General features: G+C 44.7%; 1 protein-coding gene across 7 annotated transcripts in view; it reads right to left on the bottom strand.

Annotated features, from left to right (window-relative positions):
- Positions 1-996: 996 nt before the first annotated feature.
- Positions 997-22,686, bottom strand: part of LOC140385197 (neurocalcin-delta) — a 382,792-nt gene continuing 361,102 nt past the window's right edge. For all 7 annotated transcript variants that reach the window (XM_072467086.1, XM_072467085.1, XM_072467089.1 and 4 more), the window contains 2 exons: positions 18,087-18,192; positions 997-13,547 (listed from right to left, as the gene is read on the bottom strand). In XM_072467086.1, coding sequence (XP_072323187.1) covers positions 13,450-13,547; positions 18,087-18,192 — 204 coding nt within the window. In that variant the 3' untranslated portion in view covers positions 997-13,449. The remainder of the gene's footprint in view (positions 13,548-18,086; positions 18,193-22,686) is intronic.

The following is a 22,686-nucleotide window of genomic DNA, read 5'->3' as shown; positions in this document are numbered from 1 at the left end:
TAAATTTATTTTTAAAAGTCTGCATAGTGAGAGACATTAGATTTTCAGAAGATAATTTTTTAATCTACACATGGCTACGGAGGTCTGCACACGGTGGTACTAGGCGAGATGGCATGGCAGGATACAAGGGGCTTGGAGGGGAGGGGTTGAGCTGGGGGAGGGGGCTCTAAAAATCGTCTAAAACTTGATCCAGGTCCCAAAGAACCGAGATGGGTGTTCTAAAGAGTCTGCTTCAGCACCTGTTCTCCACATCCCCTCCCCCAGCAAAGGTCCTATGAACACGTTTTAACTGAGGCAGGTTCGATCAAGGCGGGAAGCTTCCTGATCGAGCTACTCACCTCGGGAGCCAAAATGCAGCCCATTAACTCTGTTTCTCTCCACAGGCCTATTGTTTAGATTATACTATCACCTGTGCCCGTCTTTCAGGGGCCTCACTTACCGTGGACACCTTCGTTTTCACAAACACTTGGGAGAAATGTTCAATGTTGTCTCAAAAGATTGTTTCTTGTATTCTCTATCTTCAGTTCTTACTGATTTGTATCCTTTTTTTTTGTTTTGTTTTTTGTAAATTTAGAGTACCCAATTCATTTTTTTTCCAATTAAGGGGCAATTTTAGCATGTTCAATCGACCTACCTTGCACATCTTTGGGTTGTGGGGGCGAAACCCACGCAAGCACGGAGAGAATATGCAAACGCCACACAGTGACCCAGAATCGAACCTGGGACCTCGGCGCCGTGAGGCAGCAGGGCTAACCCACTGCACCACTGTGCTGCCCCTCTGATTTGTATCCTTTTGAGACGTGTTAAACCTCTCCGTGGGATTTCCACTGCTCTTTTTATGAATCTGGGTTCAATTGGGTGCCATTCAATGTCTGGTGAGGTGCTGATTCCTCATTTCTTTAGTGAATGATTGAGTCTGGCATGTTCATCACCGTTGCCCATTTATCTTCTGCACATCAGTCAGTTCAAAACAGAATCACACTGAATGCCACAAAATGTTTTCTGCCTGACATTTTAATCAAATGGAACTTTTATAAATGCTTATTCTCGTCTTTCCAATACATTTGGCAACATCAAAAACAGAAAGTTAACTGCAAAATACACAAAAAATAACATTCAATTCAAAGTAAGTCTTAAAAAGAAAAATCAATAATCACAGCTTAAAACATACCCAGCCCCATTAAGTATTAAAGCGTACTTATACCCATCTGTCAAACACGGTGCAGTTAGTGTCAATGAGCTTTGTAGCTGTTCTCCTCACAACATCCACAAGGTAACAATCAGACTAGCATGCCATAAGCATGCTACATACACACTATGGCATGCACCATGTACCACTGTACGAGAAATCATGTATACTTGATTGTACAAGCAAACAATTAAACACAGAAAGGGAAGTATTAAATTGTGCCAAAAACATGGCCAATCATAGTAAAATCATATTTTTGCCTTGTAAAGATAAGATACGAATATCTTCAATTTTGTACTTTGCACAATTTCACCTGAAACCTGAATAAACTGGCTGCGCATGACAAGGAACTTAAGTGTGTGCCCAATTACAGGAGCAGGTTGGTGTGAATTACACATCGGGCATCCCTCTCCACAGATGTGTGTCAACATCGCTGCTGAAATGTTTAGCGTCCTATTGCCTCAGTACATCGTGTGCATTATATTCATGTTAAACTAAAAATTGTTCAAGCTCCTGTGAGGTATTGTACAATAATAATAATCTTTACTAGTGTCACAAGTAACATTAACACTGCAATGAAGTGACTGTGAAGAGTCCCTAGTCGCCACACTCCGGCGCCTGTTCGGGTACATGTAGGGAGAATTTGGAATGTCCAATTCAGCAAACAAGCCTGTCTTTCGGGACTTGTGGGAGGAAAGCGGAGCATCCGGAGGAAACCCACACAGACACAGGGAGAACGTGCAGACCAAGCGGGAATCGAACCCGGGACCCTGGAGCTATGAAGCAACGGTGTTAACCACTGTGCTACCACAAGAATGCATTGAACAATTAATATGTAGTTCCAATTAAAACCAAGTGTATTTTGGGCATCCTTGAAACCAAATTGTGGAGTGAGACAGATATTTCCACTGAGGGGTTTTATTTTTTCTTAACTGTGATTTAATAGGAAAATTGTTTTGGCTCAATTGCCAAGGATCGTTTTTACAAGGGGAAGGGCAATTATTAACCGTTTCATTACATTTGATTACCCCACTTCTCTCTATAGTTTTGGAATCTTTATGAACAGCAAAGACTTACTTTGCAATACCAAGTGAGGAGCAATGGCAAGAGTGATATTTGGATTTGTACCTGCGTGGTTTTGATGTTCGTGCCTGCTCAATTAAAAAAATGATCAGTGTGATTGCTTTAAAGGCGACATTCAGTATAGTTCATCATTGTAAGACCTTGAAAATCAGAGTTGTTTCAGTAAAGGATACCACAATGCTTCCTTTAAATGGGAGGGCATTTAATAAATCTTCTCAGGTAACGGGAAAAAAACAGATATATCATTAAATATTGTGCAAAACATGAAGGTTCAATAAATTAAGATGAGCAGTGGTTAGCACTGCTGCCTCACAGCACCAGTGACCCGGGTTCGATTCCCACCTCGGTTGACTGTCAGTGTGGAGTTTTCACGTTGTACCCCTGTCTGCGTGGGTTTCCTCTAGGTGCTCCGGTTTCCTCCCACAGTAGAAAGATGTGCAGGTTAATTGGATTGGCCATAATAAATTATCCCCAGGTGGGGTTATGGGGATAGGGTGGGGGATTGGGCCTGGGTGGGCTGCTCTTTCAGAGGGTCGATGCAGACTGATGGGCTGAATGGCCTCCTTCTGCACTGTCGGGATTCCCTGATTCTGTGAAAAAACAAGGTGCGACCTCATATTTCAGATAATGCTGCAATTGGGCAGGCTATAATTCACCACGTGATATGTTTCCAGTCAGAATTCTCTTACTACGGGAAAGTGCAATGGAAAGGAAGGATGAATCACAGGGGCATTTCTGGCCACTCTCAACTCTGACTGAGCTAGACCCCAGCCAGCCACCTCAGCAGACACTAAATTGCCTTAGTGTCCAGGGATGTGCAGATTAGGTTACAGGGTTAAGGGGATAGGATAGTGTGGGTGGAGGAGGGGAGCTGGGTAGGGTGCTCTTTCAGAGGGTTGGTGCAGACTCGATGGGATTCTATATGATATACATTAGGAGCAGGAGAAGGCCATTCTGCCCCTTGAGCCTGCTCTGCTATTTGATGAGATCTTGGCTGATCTGATTGCGAACTCCACGCTACTTTCCTGTCTACCCCTTTGCCCCCCCCCTTGTCAATCAAGAATCTATCTAACTCAGCCTTTAAAATAGTCAATGAAGGGCGGCACGGTGGTGCAGTGGTTAGCACTGCTGCCTCACGCCGCTGAGGACCCGGGTTTGATCCCGGCCCCGGGTCACTGTCCGTGTGGAGTTTGCACATTCTCCCCGCGTTTGCGTAGGTCTCACCCCCAAAAAGATGTGCAGGGTAGGTGAATTGGCTTCGCTAAATTGCTCCTTAATTGGAAAAGAAAAAGAATTGGGTACTCTAAATGGCTCTGCCCTCCACTGGACAAGAGAATTTCACAGACCGATAACTCTCCGAGAGAAAAATATTCTTTTCATTTCCATCGTAAATGGGAGATCTCTTCTTTTTAAACTATGTTCTCTAGTTCCATTCTCCCCCATAAAGGGGAAATATCATTCCAGTATCCACATTGTCAAGTCGCCTCAGGATCTTATATGTTTCAATATGCTCACCTCTTATCCTTCTAAACTCCAATGGATACAGGCCCAGCCTGTCTAACCTTTCATCCCAGGAATCAGTCGAGCTGAACTGCTTCTAATGCAATTAAATAAGTACGCAGTACTCCAAATGATGTCTCACCTATGCTCTGTACAACTGTAACAAAACGACCCAGCTTTTATATCCACTCCCCTTGCAATAAGCAACAACATTCTATTTCCCTTCCTAATCACTTGCTGTACATGCATACTAACTTTTCCAGATTCATGCATCGGGACACCCAGATCCCTCTGTACTGCAGAGTGCTGCAGTCTCTCTCCATTTAAATAATGTGCTGCTTTTTTATTCTTCCTGCCAAAGTGTTACATTGTCCCACCTTATATTCCAGCTGTCAAATTTCTGCCTGCTCACTTAGACTATAGTCCCATTGCCGACTCCTTAATGTCCTCTTCACAGCTAACTCTCGCAACTTACTCTCCTACCTATCTTTGTATCATCGTCAAATTTATCAAACGCACATTCAATCCCTTCATCCAAGTTATTGATATAGATAGTTGAGGCACGGATCCCTGTGGCACACCACTCGCCACATCCTGCCAACTCAAACAATGACCCATTTATTCCTACTCTTTGCTCCCTGGTCTGCGTTTATTGTCCATCCCTCTTTGCCCTTGATCTGGACGGTTAATAGTTAATCATTTTGATGTGCGTCTGGAATCACATGACAAGCCAAGGCCTCAGATTTCTTTCTATAGGACATTAGTATAAGGATGTTTGGGGTGAATCCCGGAAGGCAGAGTGTTTTGTTCGGTGAATGATGAGGGTGTTGCAGGTCTGGAATGTTATGAACAGATGCATTCACACACCTCAATCACCTGAAGGAGTCTTTTGGTGCTGCTGCCACGCCCTGGATGTGACATTCTGCACAAAAACTGTCCTTGGCACCTGCTCCTTTTTAAAAAAAGAATTGGAGTACCCAATTCGGTGCAATTTGGCATTGCCAATCCACCTACCAGCCACATCTTTGGGTTGTGGGGGTGAGACCCACGCAGACACCACATGGCTAGTGACCCTGGACCAGGATCGAACCCGGGTCATTGGTGCCGTGAGGCAGCAGTGCTAACCACTGCACCGCCGTGCTGCCCCTGCACCTTCTGACATTCATCGTAAAGGCTTCCTAACCCCCACCCCCCTCAATGGAAACATGACCTCCTTCCTGGCCTCCACTTATCTGACTAATACCACCCAAATGGAGTCACTGTAACGAGGAGTCTTCTCCATGGCATGGCAACATATTTCTTGTCACTGAGGGTTCCAATTTGATTATCCAGCATCCTGCAGTGTATTGTTTTAAAGATGGAAAGTCTTCTGGAAACACGTGGTTCGCTCCGAACGCAATTCAGCCCCCACCCAATGCTACAGATATTGGCAGCATGGGAACCTGTGGCCATACTACAGTCATGGAGATGAGGTGGGTACACCAAGTTTGTGTGCTGTCATTGTTTAGCCGTTGAGAAGAATCGTGACTGATCACTGGACAGTTAAGAGCCAGCATTCCCACCCACTGTCCAATGTGACCTTCCTACTTCCAGAAACAAACTCTTAGAAAATCAAGTAAATGCAGAGCTTTACCTATTTAATACTAATTTTATGGTTTCTCTTCACTTATTTATGTATGTGAGCATCACTGGCACGACCAGCATTTATTGCCCATCTGTATTTGTCCTTGCGAAGGTGGTGGTGAGCTGCCTTCTTGAACCACTACAGTACATGTGGTGTAGGTACACCCACAGTGCTGTTAAGAGAGGGAGTTCCAGGATTTTGACCCAGCGACACTGAAGGAACGGCGGGCAATATTGTTCCACGTTTGGATGGTGTGTGGCTTGGAGGGGAGATTGCAGGTTGGTGGTGTTCCCATTCATCTTCTGCCCTTGTCCTTCCAGTTCGTAGAGGCCATGGGTTTGGCAGGTGCTGTCGAAGGAGTTTTGGTGAGATGTGGCAGTGCATCCTGTAGATGGTACACACTGCTACTACTGTACAAGGAGTGTGTGTTTGGTGGATATGATGCCAAACAAATGGGCTGCTTTGTCCTGAATGGTGTTGGCCTTCCTGAGTGTTGTTGGTGCTGCACCCATCCAGGCAAGTGGAGAGTATTCCATCACACTCCTGATTTGTATATGTGGACAGACTTTGGGGAGACAAGAGATGAGTTACTCGCTGCAGAATTCCCAGCATTTGACCTGACCATATAGCCACTGTATTCACATGGCTAGCCAGCTAAACATCTGGTCAATGGACACCTTATTCAATGATGGTAATACCACTGAATGTCAAGGGAGATAACTAGATCTTTCTTCTCCAGGAGATGATCCTTGACTGGAACTTGTGTGTGGGATTCCAGGGAAAAGGATGGATTTGGTGCATTTTAAACCAAAGATCTTAAGAGGGAGGGCTGAGGGACTTGAGGCTGTTTTTGTTAGAGAGAAGAATGTTAAGAGGTGACTTAATTGAGGCATCCAAGATGATCAGAGGATTAGATAGGGTGGACAGTGAGAGCGTTTTTCCTCGGATGGTGATGTCTAGCACGAGGGGACATAGCTTTAAATTGAGGGGAGATAGATATAGGACAGATGTCAGAGGTAGGTTCTTTACTCAGAGAGTAGTAAGGGCGTGGAATGCCCTACCTGCAACAGTAGTGGACTCGCCAACACTAAGGTCATTCAGATGGTCATTGGATAGACATATGGATAAGGGAATAGTGTAGATGGGCTTTGGAGTGGTTTCACAGGTCGGCGCAACATCGAGGGCCGAAGGGCCTGTACTGCGCTGTAATGTTCTATGTTCAGGGTGTTCGCTAAATGATAGGAAGAAGGAAACTATAAATTAACAAATAGATTTAGGGGTGCCTGTACAGATATCACCAAAATCTTGTGGACAGATGCAAAACGTAATAAAAACACCAATGGAATATTGACTTTTATTTTGAGAGGACAGTAATAAAAAGTGGTAAAAGTCATATTAGAGTTATATAAAGCTCTAGTTTGACCTCTTTTCGAGTACTGCATTCAGTTCTGGACCTCAGGAAGGATATATTGAAGATGAAGCTTCAAAGGGATTGCAGCACTGATTCACCAGAAGGGCACCAGAGCTAAAAAGGTTCAATTATGAGGGCAGGCTGCGTAAAAGCTGGCTGGCATTCCCCTGATGAAGATGCACAAGATGAAGGGATTAAGTGACAAGCTAATTGAGGCGATACAGATCAGCCATGATCTAACTGAATGGCAAAACAGGCTTAATCCTGTTCCTTTGTTTCTTCTTTGATGAGCAAACATTGCCCTGCAAGAAAGATGAGAAGAACTGAAGTAGTTTGGACGAGTCAGCCACTACATGTAGGCTACAATCACGAAAGCTGGTTAAAAACTGCGTATGCTGGAAATATGAACTAAATAGAGAAACCGTCTGTTCCATTCTGCCGGGAGGTCATCAGCTTCTCGTAATAAATTTGTCTTTCGCTCAATAGATGGCGCCTGAGCCTGTTAAGTACCTTCAGCATTTTCTGCTTTTACCTCTATACAGCTGTTCAAACTTTGAAAAACACCAACATTGTACTTCCGTGCGACAACATCGCAAAACCAAACGTGCAGGATTTCAGAGCTCCCCAGCACAAATGGCCTCTCCCTTTTTAATTGCAGATTTTTAAAAAAATGAAATCCAAAATGAATTTATTAAACGGAAAACCAGCAGCAAGATTAAAAATAATTAGCTGGTAACTATTTCATTCTGCATCTTCCAATGCCAATTTATTTTGTCCCACAATACAATACTGTTGAACTGAAGGGACACACTCCCCATTTGCTGTAGAACTAAGAACTCATTTATACAGGCAATTTAATGCTATTGTGTGAGGAAACAATGGAACTGTTGAATTTATTCTCATTTAATCATCTCTGTGTATCAGCATGAATTTGAAAACATGAACAAACTGTACCCAATGGTTATAAAATATGCAGAATGCAGTATATTAAAGCTTCATCAATCAAATCCCTTGCAGGCCTAAACAGGACTGATTTCTCACCATTATTTCCCCTGAGGTTCAACCATTTCAAAAATGAATTTCACAAACGTGTTGCCCTCTGATTTTCCTCATACAACAGGAGTGTAAAAATCCAAGTGCTTTCTTGCAGGAAGATGCATGAGCATTATGTTAAAATGAACACTAAGATGTTGAAGAGATTCAACAACTTAATTATCATCTCACTGATACACGACAAAACAGAGTAACCGATTTTTATCCTAAGCAAATGATTGGAATTCTCCACATGTCAAGGCTTCAGATGATATTTTTGTCTAATGTACAAATGGGAATGATCAGCCAAATGAAATGAGTGAAAGTGGAACTCTCGTCTCTTATTATCAACAGAGCAAAATAAACTTGCAGAGAAAATCCCAGTAAACACCTTGCTTACTTTTACTCCAAGGTGTTGCAGAGAGTTTACACAACATAGCTACACAGCACAAGCTGGCCACGGCGAGGCCATTCGGCCCAGGATTCAATGAAGGGAGGTGAGAAAGCAGCAACCACTCGAGAGTGAGAAATACTAACATTTCAAGCACCACACAGCTCAAAGCACATATCAAAGAATTTTGTTTGCGGATAAGCTACAGAAACCACTTACTTTTTAAATGACTAGTGTTTCTCCTTTAGTGTTGCACGCCAATGTAGAGCACTTATTCATAACATTCGTATAAACAATTCAGTACTTAGAACCCTAATATAAACTTAGACAACCACAGACCAATACAAAGAAGTTTCTTGTTGGTAGTTTGGCCAATTACCTCTGATTACCCAGTAACTGAGATCTGTATAAACTAGATCTGTTGTCATTGACAAACAGCTGCCAATTCATCTTCGACTAAGATGTGGGCCGTGTCGCTCCCAACTTCAAGATAAATAAATCCTGCAAAGCCACCGGATCTACTGATCTAGTAGGGAACTTGCGCATTAGTGACTGAATGCTGCTTGGTCAGAGAGATGTCTGTGGCAGGAAATGTCCTGTTTTCTGCATTCCAGTGACAATTTTAAGATTTCCCCTCAAGTACTATGCAGAGCTCATTCATCACTAATTAATGTTTCTAAACTGTAACTTCGGCACTGTTTTTTCTCTTGTATCTTTGCATACCGTAAATCGCAGTATATAAGCCGACCTTTGAAGCCCCCAACATTCCTTCCAAAAACGAGCAGAGTATAAAATGTAAATCGCCAGTATGGGTGGTCGTCATTTTGAATGCGAAAAACCCACCGGTTGTCCATTTTAAATTAGTGGCATGTTTTATTGAATTCATCAATTCGACAAACATACCTTTAATCACAATCAAAGCGTTTTAAAACCATCCAGTTGTCTTCGGTAACTGATGCAGAGAGTTAATCAAATTCATTCTGAGCTACTTTGGCGATGGCACCATTGTAAAGATCGCACTCTGGGCCAATTTGACGCTTTGGTTTCAGATTCATCCCTCCACAACAAATCATCTTCTCCCTTATATCCATTGAATTGGATATTCTGCATTTCTCAATGATCTGATGATACTTGGTGCATCAAGAGCATCCCATGATTTGATAATGAAAGCACACAAAACATCAAGTGACGCAGCACTCATTATCCATTCTCTGTGAAGGGTCTTCCTCCATCAACCAGCCACCGCCATTGTAGTTGGCAGCTTCAACGCCGCTTTTTAAACCCAACATCAGCCTTTGCCAATATCTGAGAACATGATACTATTTCTTTGCAGGCAGCTTTTGACCTCATTGATTCTATGGGATCAGAACATGTCCCATGCCAGTAAGCGGCATTGGTTACATAGGCCAGCTAAACACCTACACCATACGTTGGCAATCCATGACTTCAACCTCATCCATTCAATCGTTGTCAGGGACATGCCCAAGAGCTTCTACAAGAAACTTGATGTTCAGCGCGATTTTACATTTGAAAATTGCCACAGGCTTTAATTTCATTCTGTCGGCCATGTGGGTCAGGAACACTGTCTTCTCAGATCCTGTGGTTTTCATTGCTTGTTTTCGCACCTTTCCACTCCACAGTTTGGCAGCTGGGAATGTAGAAATTCATGGACATTTCATCCATGTTGTCAACGTGATTTCATGTGTGCTCGTGTTTTTGTCGACGTCTGATGATGAATCGCTGGAATCCAGCAATTTTGGTATCCAGGTCCTTTGGTCGTCTATGAACGATCTTGGTCTTCTGCCTCATTCCAAAAGTGGCAATAACGACTAACTGTTGCTCTGAAATCTTTGTTGGACTCGATTTGATTTGGCCAACTTAAGTGCATGTATATTAATTGCCGTCCTGGTGATAATGGCCAGGATTTTTGCTCCTATTTGTGTTGGGCGGGTTCAGCGATGAGAGCGTAAAATATCGCAGGAGGCGCAAAGTCCCTTTTTCACGTGCATGAACGCAAAACGCAACTGTCCCCTCCTCCGGTCAGTGGCAGGGTACGTTTACCGACATTTAACGTCGGAAACCTCTATTTAATACATTAACATTTCATCTTCAGGTATGGACACTGGAATCATCCTCTGCCTCCCACCCATGAAAAACTCCATCCACAGTTGGGTGATGGCAAAACGGCGTAAAGTTCGACTGGTCTCAGTAGGCATGCGCCTGGTGAGCAGACCTCCCAGGGAAAATCAAGTGGTGCAGCGCTCAGTGGGGAGACGAGACGCTCATGTCTGGATAATGCCCAGGCCACCCCTAGCACTGCCCAAACGCTCCCAGGCACTGCCAGGTGTTCCAGGGCAGTGCCTGGGGTGGTGCCAGGGGTGTTCATGATCAACTAGTTTGGTCACTGTGTACTAAGGCTGCCTTTTAAAATGGCGCCCTGGATCCTCGAGTTGCTTGCGGGCGAATCTGAGGCCACCTCACCAGCGAAGCATCATGGGATATGTCCCTTGAAGGTTTTTATCTCTCCAAGTCCCTGAATGTATGGCGGAGAAAGCACCCTTGCCGTCGACGGCATCAACGCCATTTTTCCCGCCCAACATTGGTATTTGCCGACATCCGGGAAAATCCTGGCCAATGTAACCATTCCGACTATTTTTGAGGCCCCATCCTAATACATGCCTCTCAGGATTAGGCCTATGGCTGGGTCCTGTACAATAGCACATTGGTCTTGGGCATCTTCTTCAGGGCTGATTCTTTCTTCTTCCCTCTTGCACCAGTTTTTCACTAACAGCAAATTCCCTTGCTGCAGCAGAGCTATCTGACGAGTTAGCAACAAATGTTCTGACTTTTAGCTTTGAAAGCAGATTCATACTTCATTTGTTTTGCTGGAGGACAGAGTTCTGCTCGTCACTCACAATGCCAAGTGCGGAATGCTCTGGGTGGGTGTGTCTGAAACTCCTGCAACACAGCTTGACCATATGTGCCAACTCACAGTATATGGCAAGTAAATATGCATTTCAAGGGTGAAAATGTTTGGACGGCTACTAACGCAAGTACAGCATTTTGTAGCTGAAAAGGAGGTGGTCGACTTATACTTTTGCGTATGCTAGATGTATGAATTTTGGTGCCGGAAAAGTCTGATATGCCACAACCTACGGTATTTGCATTTCCCAATCTGTCTATCCTCTTGTGTATATTCTCTTTGAAAATATCCCATTACTAAGTTGCTGTTTGGCCCTTGAGAAATAGTTTAAAAAAAAATTAATTTAGAGTACCCAATTATTTTTTTCCAATTAAGGAGCAATGTAGTGTGGCCAATCAACCTACCCTGCACATCTTTGGGTTGTGGGGGTGAAACCCACGCAGGCACGGGGAGAATGTGCAGACTCCACATGGCCAGTGACAGGATTTGAACCCGGGTCCTCAGCCCCATAGTCCCAGTGCTAACCACTGTGCCACCGTGCTGCCCCCCCCTTGACAAATAGTTAGTAGCTATGATGTAAGGGCACGTTATGAACGGCTTGGCATTATCTGGAAGATCAAACTTAAAAGAAAAATTATTTGTTCAGGATGCAGACACACTCCATCTTTATGGTAACATGATCGAGGGGAGCCAATCATTTATGTCTAACAGTGAGCCTTGCACTATAGTAAATGTTCTATAAAATATATTTAAAAATCTACATACATTTCTCATGCCAATTTTTTTCTAAGTTCCGAAGTCCACATTTACAATGGATCCTGCCTATGTAAACTTGTCACATTGTCATTACACCCTCCTGTGAGTGGTGGCACTGTAGCTCCTCAATATTGTATCATCCAGCTCCTCAACATGTACTGCAGAGAGGCACCTACCCTCAACTGACTTCTTCTTCTCAAATTGCTGCAAGTTTTGTTATTTAACTATAAATAATAATATAAAATCAAAGTACTATATAAAAATACAGACAAAACATATGACTTTAAAATGGTGACAGTATTGGATCTGCATGCCCTGGTCCAATTATCTCTTGTCCTCTTCACCTGAAAGGTATACTTGACCTCAACTCCCTGGGCTAAAACCTCCAACTTCAGCAGGTCAGTGAAGTCAATGGGAAGGGAATTTTAAAAAAATAATAAATTTAGAGTACCCAATTTAGTTTTCCCAATTAGGGGGCAATTTAGCGTGGCCAATCCACCTACCCTGCACATCTTTGGGTTGTGGGGGTGAGACCCACGCAAACACGGGAAGAATGTGCAAACTCCACACGGACAGTGACCCAGGGCCGGAATCGGTGCCTGAGGCAGCAGTGCTAACCACTGTGCCACCGTGCTGCCCCAATGGGAAGAGAAATGGGAGAAGGTGTATAATGGGCAGCCAACACTGCTAATGCTCTTTTACTCTGCTGTCAAAGTTGAAGATTTCACCCCACATGCAATGTAATGGGTCTGACCAGAACAGCATCAAGCGTGACATGAAACCATCGACAGTAAACCTCCAGCAGCCTTATGACAAAGAGCTTTGCAGAAGAGTCACTCGTATTTGTCAGACTATAGCTTGACCTAACTTGACTTTAGCAGCAAGGCAGCTCTAGCTCTAATGCGTGAGTACCGAGTACCCCCAGTATAAGTTCTGTCGGAATTAGATCTCACATTTATACTCAACCCTTTTAATGCTAACAACGCTGGGTTTGGCTGACTCCCAATGCACTTGGAAGAATTAACATCTCTCGTTCAATGGCTACAGCATAAACATTCACTTCCGCTTGCCTTTAACAACATTGATAACTTTGCTTTCCCTCTGAGCTTAGTGGAATGAAGAGTAACTGGCATCTGATCTGCTCAGGCACATCGCGCACCAACGCAAGTCTCTGCTCTCTTCCAGTCCCACGACTAATGGGCACAAGGTTACAAGTCCTTCTCAAAAAGAAGTAAAATCAAAGCCTTATAAACTACCCTTTCTCTTTCTAATTCAAATTAAAAATTTCAAATACCTAAGAGATTTCTGTTCAAAGTAACTACAATTATTGTAACAATACTTTCACATAGGTTTTTCTTTAAAAAAACGTTTCTGTAATATTTCCAGACACAGTGTTTAATTAAACAGCCATTTACAAATTCAGAATTAAAAAGCAAACAGGGTTAAAAGATGGCAGATTCGGCCATGAACATGTGACCAAGTCGCCGGTGATGTAATGGCAGGAAGCAGAGACACAGTCACATCTTTCTTCATTTTGCAATTAGAATTGACCAGCAGTGCTGGGGTCACACTGAAGGAGGCGGACGATGGAAGGGTCACTTTTGGCACCTCGTATGAACTCTTCAAGGGATAGCTTTCCTAGGATAAACCAAGAAGAATTTCTAAGCGTGAGTCACTTAAGATAAAATCAAATAGACTGGAAAAGTAGAAGTGCAAACGACTGGGCAGACATTATACAGTAATGTGAAGTCTTAACTTTCTATGGTAACATCAAACTGAACTGTTCACTTCAGGAAAGTCCTTTCCATTACTGAACTGCTCAAATCTGTACTCAGATCAACATTTAATCTCTGACCCCATATGCCACATGGTTTTCATGCCCTTTCATCATGAATTAATCTAGATTACTAGCAGGACATTTTCTACTGGAATATCTTGCCCATCAAGAATGAGGTTGAAGGCCTCCCCCAAGGATACAGTAGGTCAACGCAATGTAGGGCTAGGTAATAAACAGCACAGGAGAGACAAATAAAGACTTGGCGCAGACAGTAGACGTATTGAAGGGCTCTAGAGGGAGATATGACCTCCATCAAAATACCTGGTGGACACATGTTCCTCTCAACCACATGTTGGTTGCAGGGTTGCGGGCAGACTACGGTGTAGTGGTAATGTCACTGGATTAGTAATCCAGAGGCCCAGGCTAATGCTCTGGGGACACAGGTTCAAATCCCACCATGGTAGCTAGTGGAATCTAAATTCAATTAATAAATCTGGAATTAAAATCTAGTCTCAGTAACGGTGACCGTGAAACGACTGTCGATTGTCGTAAAAACCCAGCTGGTTCACTAATGCCCTTTAGGGAAGGAAATCTGCCGTCTTTACCCGGTCTGGCCTACGTGTGACTCCAGACCCACAGCAATATGGTTGACTCTTGACTGCCCTCTGAAATGGCCCAGCAAAGTTAAAGGGCAATTAGGGGTGGGCGATAAATGCTGCCTACATCCCATGAAAGCAAAAGGAAAAAATGATTCTGAGGATTTAGCGCACAGTGTATTCCATATCAATATATTAGATAAATCAATTTAAAAAATAATCAGAGTTATGATGGCTGTTTTTCCAACTCATCTTCAAATGGCAGACTTTAAATGTTAAAAATTACAGGCAGCTTCTTTGATGTGTAGATTAATCAAGATGTGAAAGCTCTGTTTTGAGGTGCTAATCAAATTATTGCTCTTCTGAAGAACAACGGGTATTTTATTTATAGATTCTGAGCCATGCCAGTCAAGCACAAATGTGGTTTCAGTGGCTGGAAAAGGTTAGAATATGTAAGTTTACAGGCAGATGTAATACATCTAAATGGCTGAGCCATCAAGGGAACATTGTCCAAAGGGAAATTGTTTAACACATCAAGCCAATTTGTTCATTAGCACAGATGGCAAACAGATGACTGATTGACTGGCTTTTGGTCTGGAATATACACTGGATCTTTTCTCATTATCTTCAGTCCAGTTTCTGGAATTGACATTGAGCTTCATCAGCAAACATGCAATTGTGGTGTTCATGTCAAACATCACATCAATAAAGGTTTATGAAAGACTACACTATCAAAATAACTCACTGTGTAATAAATTGGTTGAGCAATACATTCAGAAACAAATGACAATTTAACTCTTGTGGGTATTATAGTTTTATTATTTGATATTATCAGCATCACTCCTGGAATCATAGAATCCCTACAGTGCAGAAGGAGGCCATTCTGCCCATGGGTTACCACCGACCTTCTGAAAGAGTACCCTACCCAGGCCCACTCTCTCGCCCTATCCCCGTAACCCAGTAACCCCACCTAATCTGCAAATCTTTGGACACTAAGGGGCAATCTTAGCAAGGCCAATCCACCAAACCTGCACATCTTTGAACTGTGGGAGGAATCCGGAGTACCTGGAGGAAACCCACGCAGACACGGGGAGGAAGTACAAATTCCACACAGTCACCCAAGGTCAGAATCGAACCCGGGCCCCTGGCGCTGTGAGGCAGCAATGCTAACCACTGTGCATCTTTTGTTTAATTATCTAAAATAAAACAAGTCTGATTATTAATTTTAGTCTGAAAATGGTGCTATAAAACTGTGCTATTTACTGTCTTTCAAAGTAAACAGGCATGAGCACGTGGTATTCCACACAGGTGCATTATATCATAGTTAAGTTGGACATATGTTTTCCACTCATAATGGTGTATGTATCAGTTTTTTTGCACGCGAGTTAGTCTGTTTATGAAGTGTCTTCCTGCTGTGATTTCATGAGATGGCCCAAATTATATCAGTGTCGATGCAAAATAAGAAACAAATTATATCTCTGGCCTCTGACATGTACAGCGTTAGCTTGCTATTGTCTTCAGCATTACACACATGGCAGCCTTCATGCCCCAAGCTGGGAGAGGAAAGTAGGCCGAGTTCAATGCTCAATGCTCCTTGCCAGAGGCGCACACGTGTGGGTGGCTCATGTAGAAACCGTCAGGGCTCATGGCTCAGCTGTGATATTAGTCCCTCAGCCAACCGCCTGACAACACTCGTAGTGCCACACTCCCTGGTTTGTAAAAGCCTCATATAACTGATCCATCAAGACCTAAAGGCCCCACGTTCTGGTCTTGGCTGATCTCAGCTGGATTGTGCTCACGATTGGAAATGACCAAGCTTCCCACTCCCAATTGAGTGACCACTGCTGGAAAGAGTACATGTGTGTACACAGGATGAGCACATGAGTGTGCTCCACTGTGACAGTGCTTTCAACATAATTAAACAGCCTGGCAATACTCAAAGGCTCATCATGTTAAAAAAAAAGTCCTCTTGAACTGCTACTGAAAAAGATGTTGCAGTACCAAATCTCTTCAGGAAAGGAAGGTGAAACTGGAGGAAAAAGAAAAGCTTTCATTACCTGACGCACCCTGAAGAATAGCACCTTGGGCCTAAGCATCAAAGAATGCGAGTGTTTGTAGAATTTACAGCGCAGAAGGAGGCCATTAGGCCCATCGGGTCTGCACCAGCCCTCACAAAGAGCACCCTACTCAAGCCCATGTATCTACCCTATCCCGATAACCCAGTAACCTCCACTTAACCTTTTTGGACACTAAGGGCAATTTAGCATGGCCAATCCACCTAACCTGCACATCTTCAGATTGTGGGAGGAAACCGGAGCACCCGGAGGAAACCCACGCAGACACGGGGGAAAACGTGCAGACTCCGCACAGCGACAGTGACCCAGGAGCTGTGAAGCAACGGTGCTAACCACTATGCTACCATACTGCCCTAGATCAGTGTTCTAGCTTCTGGCAGGGGTACTCGGACATGATGGCTGAGATTCTGGGCGTGGGGTGGCCCAGGGACTGGAGGTGGCGATTCGGTGTGTGGGAAGATACGGGAGTCCGGGGGGGGGGGGGGGGGGGGGAGAGGCCGGTGGATTGGCCTTTGCCTCCCTGATAGCCCAGAGAGGGATCTTGTTGTGCTGGCAGGAGCCGGAGCTGCTGAAGGCGGGTGGGGAGGGGAGGGGGGGCGGGTGGGGGGGGGGGGGGGGGGGGGGGGGGGTATGAATGAGTGATCTGGCGGAATTCCTGCGTTTGGAGAAGGTCAGGTTTGCCTTGCGGAGGTCGGAGGAGGCGTTCAATCAGAGGTGGAAACCGTTCATTGATTTCTTCAAGGTGAATGGAGGGAGGGAATGGGTGGGGCTCGGGGGCGGAGAAATTGGGGGCCTGTGTTTTCTGTTCAAGCTGATGTTTGGTCTTCTGAGATTTTCATGTAAAATGCCTTTAATAAATTGTGTTCTAGCAGGAGTCACTCGCAACAGGTGAGAAAACGTGACGATAAGTTAATATTAAAGGCATCTGAAATGCAGAAACATTTAATTACTTTGCGTGTTATTTTTAGTGCACCCATGACCTCAAAACTGCATAATTTTGCATGTGTAAACCAATAGGGCAAATGCCTTAAAACAGCACAGACAGGAATTATTATGATGATGAAAATAAAAAGTGCTAAAGATTGTATATGTATGATTGTATGAAGGGAACAGGTAATGTTTATTTATTGCTCTTCAGCTGGTCATGTTGACAAGAAGTATACAGCATAGTTACCATTCAAAACTCACTGCCCCATTTAGATACAATACGCTTTATGTGAGTTCTGTAAGAAACTTGTCCACATGGTAAGCACTAATGAAAGACGACACATTCTGTCAGTCCTCTATGAAAAACAAAGCTATAGATAGGGGCTGGTTTAGCACACTGGGCTAAATCGCTGGCTTTGAAAGCAGACCAAGGCAGGCCAGCAGCACGGTTCAATTCCCGTACCAGCCTCCCCGAACAGGCGCCGGAATGTGGCAACTAGGGTTTTTTCACAGTAACCTCATTGAAGCCTACTCGTGACAATAAGCGATTTTCATTTCATAATGGGTTCTAGTTCTCAACTAACAGTGCTTCTGTACAAAAAGCCAAATATGGTGTTAAATTCCTTTTAAATCTGTGGCATTAACCAAGTTATTTTACACAAACACCATCAGTCAGCGCATATACCCCGTTGTGTTTTATGGAAGAGGTGATGATGACGAGCTACAGTCTGGAGATAATTTGTAAGAATTCAAGGCTGGAGATGATTGTAAAGAAGGTCCCCGGTAGAGCCTAACAACTCACCATCCCGGTTGGTGTCCATCTGTCTGAAGATTTTTTCTGTCCTTTTCTCAGGTGTCGATTCGTCTTCTGGCATCTTCATCACAGAAGAAACCATCTTATAGATTGCCTATGTAAAATTAAAAGGTACATCAGGCAGTTTTACATCAACCCACGTTCTCATTGGCAGAGTTTGGCTATCAACCTAATGTTGAGCTTGGGAACTTGTGTCTTAGATGTGCAACGTTTGGAGGAAGTGATCTACACGTTCCTCTCTGAGAATGAGAAAACGGGACGGTGACCGTACACCCTGGGGCAGGTTTTGGGTCTGCTTTAGGCCCAGTGAGACTAGCCACATAAGCATCTGTTGTGTCTAACATTCAGGAATGCGCTGATGTTTCCCAATATCAAATTAAACGACAGCGAAACTTAGCAGTACAAGACCATAAGACACGGATCTGAAGTAGGCCATTCGGCCCATTGAGTCTGCCCCGCAACAATAGTATCCCCCAATGATCTGAACTGAACATCATGCCTTCGCAATAAATTAGAAGCAAAATACTGCAGATGATGGAAATCTGAAATAGAAACAATGTGCTGGAAATAGTCGGCAGGTCTGGCAGTGCCTGTAGAGAGGGAGAGACAGAGTACATCAGAGCTGGAAAACAGTCATATTGATCTCAAAAACGTTAATTCCATTTTTCACTCCACAGATGCTGCCTGCCAGACCAGCTGGGTACTTCCAGCACTTTCTGTTTTAATCTTGTGCCTTTACATGTGGGCACATGTGCTTTTCTCCAATCTTTTTTTGAAGGTGGGTTGAGTTGCTTTTATGAGACATGGTCAGATATCAATGTAAAAACAGCCATTTTATATCAGAAAGTATAGAAAGTCCAAGTTCATTTCAACCATGTTAGCCAATGAAAGGAGGAAATATCGGAACTTTTCAAAAGCGATTAAATCAAATTGCAACATGTCAACCGTAACACGGTTTTTTTGTTTTACAGGCAAGATGTCAATGTGCAGAATGGTAGTTATTTCAAATCTCATCTTGATCCAACAAAATGACAGAACCCTTGAGAACAATTATAAAATACACACCACACTGTCTCTATTACTTAACTTTTCCCGTTGGAGGCCCGGCCAACTACTCCCACATGTTCTGGTCTTGCCCCAGACTTTGCGGGGTTCTGGACAGCCTTCTTCGAGGCAATGTCCAAAGTGGCGGGGATGAGGGTGGAGCCATGCCCCAGAGTGGCAGTTTTCGGAGTCTCAAAACAGCCAGATCTATTCCTGGGGAGGAGGCCCGACGCCCTTGTCTTTGCCTCCCTGATCGCCCGCCGGAGAATCCTGCTCGGCTGGCGGTCAGCAGCACCGCCCGAAGCTGCAGACTGGCCGTCCGGCCGATCGGAATTTCTCCAAATGGACAAAATCAAATAGGCCATCCGAGGGTCAGGAGAAGGGCTTCCACAGAACGTGGGAGCCATTCACTCGTTTGTTCCAAGGCCTGTTTGTAGCCAACAACTAAGAAGCCAAAGAACAGGAGGGGGTAGCCACGACACAGCAAGGAAGTGGGGGGGGGGGGGGAATAGGAGTGTGAGTGGGGGCCTAGGAGACAGGGAACCCAACCAATCCCAACATGAGATGCATGAGGTGCAGGGGGGGGGGGCAGGAAAAGAACAAAAGTGGGGGGGGGGGGGCAGGAACAACAGCCAGAACCCAAAAATTGGTGGGGAACGAAAAACAGGAAACCACAACCACCGCTATAAATAATGCAAGAGAAAGAGCAACAATGCATGTATGATGTATGTAAATAATTGAAACCGACCGAGGTGTCAATATTTTTCTTTTTCCTCTGCCTCCTACTCTTTGTCCATACTTATCCTTATATTGTACACCACAAAAAACTCAATAAAAACATTTCCTGTTCGCCCTGCTGTTTGCGACCCGCTCTGGGTTGGATTTAAGTGTGGTTTTCCCGGCTTTCTCCCAGACCTTGCTGTTTGACCCGATTGCTTCGGTTCTTCTACAGTCTCTGAGTGCAGTAGAGGAGGACTGAGGTCATCCACTCCTTCCCCCATTCAAGCATTAGTATCGAGGAGTCCTGCCAACCGTAACCATTGACCCGTTCTCCCACAAGTCTATTCTCGGCGGATACCCCATTGCTGGGTTCATCTCGATAGGCGAAGGTTCACCGAGCTTTCTAAAACCCGCTGCTTTGGATATTTCTTCTGAACCTTGAACTACGATTCCCACATCTGCTGTTCTATGAACTTAACCTGCAGCAACATTTTGAACAGAATTAACACCAGGATCCCTCCCCCCCACGAAAGCATGGTCGGGAATGTGACACCCCACTTGAGAGCCTCTCTCAAGTAGTTTTCAGGGGCATAGTTTTTCAGGTGCAAAAAAGGTGCAGGAAAGAAGAATACTGATGTTCTTCAACATGGAACCATTTCAATGTTCTCATCTTTTCTATTCATGTTTCGCACTGCAGCCTGGGAGGAGTGCTAGCTGAGGGTTGATTCCACTGTTCTGCTGAAGGTCATTGCCCTTTATTGTTCCTGTTCCTTGAATAAGAATGGAGAGGGAAGTGCTGGATATGGGAGGAGATGGTCGAATGGTCACTGAAATGTCTTTGAAACATTCCAAAGAATCTATTGCCCCCTTCTCAAATTATACATTCAGATAAAAATGATCAATTTGAAATCTAGTTCAATTCAAATTGACGGGTTTGCTCTTCAAAAACCATAGGCCAGAATTTTACATTCCTCCACAGATTAGGCGAGTGTGGGGGTGACGCATGGAATTGGAAGGGCTGGGATTCCCTCCAGGAATTAATGGCCACTTAAGGGCCGTTTCCCACCCAGCCTCAATTTTGAGGTTGGCGAGAAGATTGAACCCTTTGTGGGGGATGCCTGAAGTACAAATAAGTTACATCTTGTGCGGGAATGTGGAGGCGGGAGGGGTGGGCACCATCGGAGTCCCCCTTCTGAAGTCAAGCACCCCACTGCCCCCCCTTAACGTCCGGTGGCCTCCATTGGCCTCTACCCCAAGACCCCGATTGTCCCCTCTCCTGGGTGACTGCCAGGCTTTCCCTCCCCTCCCTGCCCTGGATCTCCGTGAACCGGCCTAGGCCTCCAGTGCCTGGATTTGGTCTCCAACATCCTCCTGAACCTCCTCTTTCATTGAATTTACAGTGCAGAAGGAGGCCATTTGGCCCATTCTGCTCTTGTAGCCACAGCAGCGCTGCCAGCCAATCTGATTGGTCGGTAGTTCTCTAAGGCAGGACTTCCTCCCCAGTGTGGGGCAAAAGTCCCACCTGCAGCTAATCAACGCTCATTGAAGCGTAGCTTAGCTGCGTGGCAGACAGTGTCAGCGAGGATGTGTTTCCTGCTGGCTCTTCAATGGTGGGAAACAGAACCTCAGCTATCCAAAGAATTCAGGCTATGGAGACGAGTGCCAGTGGTACAGCGGGGGACACCTTTCTGACTTTGGTGCTGAATATAGTGGGAACGGTACCATCACTGACTTTGGCTGTGTGCGACTGAGAAAGCTTGATGCTGGCGGGGGGGGGGGAATGATCAGAGATATTTACCGTCCATTACTGACGTTTCTCACCCAATCAGTTCACCAAGAGAACAGACAACATTAATATTCAGAATGCAAAATACATCCCATGTCTTCTTTTTTGGTATGAGGTATAAATACATATAATCCATTGGAGCTAAAAACCTCTTTCTCCCAAATAACAAGAGGCTTTCAACAACTTCAAATACACCAGGTAGAAAATTAGTTTATATAAGCATCGCTGTGTATAAGTAATTTAAGGAGGTTACTTATAGGGGTAATTGTGTATGTAGTGTACTGTCATCATCACTATGGCAATGGCATATGACTGGTAAGAGGATGCAGTCTGTGATCAAAAATATTGGAAGGACTTCGGTTTAACACTTTCAGCGCCAAATGTCTTCTGCAGCTTGCGAGTTGTGTGTTGCATCTTTGTCCCGCAGCTATTTCCACAGCCTCTCATTTTGCTGTTTCCTCAGACTACACATTGTGCCCAGCCACGGCAACTGGGATTCAGCCTGTCCTCTTAGGCCTCTGCTAATGCCGCCATAAAGCCATTGAGAGATTGGCAAGAGTAACCCTCCCCGGCCAAACTCCACCTGCTGATTTTAACTATCGGGCTGCCGGCATTGTAATTGGGTGGCCCACAGGCTCACCCAACCGAAAGAAAGGTAGGCCTTGGGGAGGGGAGCATGGACAGGCAGCGGGTGCCCGTCCTTGCAGATGCCTGAGATCCACTCTTGCTCTTCTCGAACCTTCACATATAATTTCAACACAAGCCCAGCCTGCTCTCCCACTTGGTTTTACTGAGCAGAGGCCCCATGGCAGATGCTCTTCCCAGCTCTACCATGGCGTTGCGGTCCTATGTGAGTTTTGCAGAATGGGAGGCGATTATATTAAAACATGTAAAATCCTCAGGGGTTTTGACAGGGTGGATGCTGAAAAGGTGGTTCCCCTTTTGGGGGGGGGGGGGGGGGACTAGAACCACAGGACACAGTTTAAATATGAGGGGCAGGATTCTCCGCACCCAGTGCCGAAATCGCGGCCGGTGCCG

Source organism: Scyliorhinus torazame, chromosome 11 (assembly GCF_047496885.1).
Source record: "Scyliorhinus torazame isolate Kashiwa2021f chromosome 11, sScyTor2.1, whole genome shotgun sequence".
In the NCBI taxonomy this organism is placed as follows: domain Eukaryota; kingdom Metazoa; phylum Chordata; class Chondrichthyes; order Carcharhiniformes; family Scyliorhinidae; genus Scyliorhinus; species Scyliorhinus torazame.
Note: the sequence above shows the minus strand (reverse complement) of the source record. Positions and strands in the feature narration are given on the sequence as shown.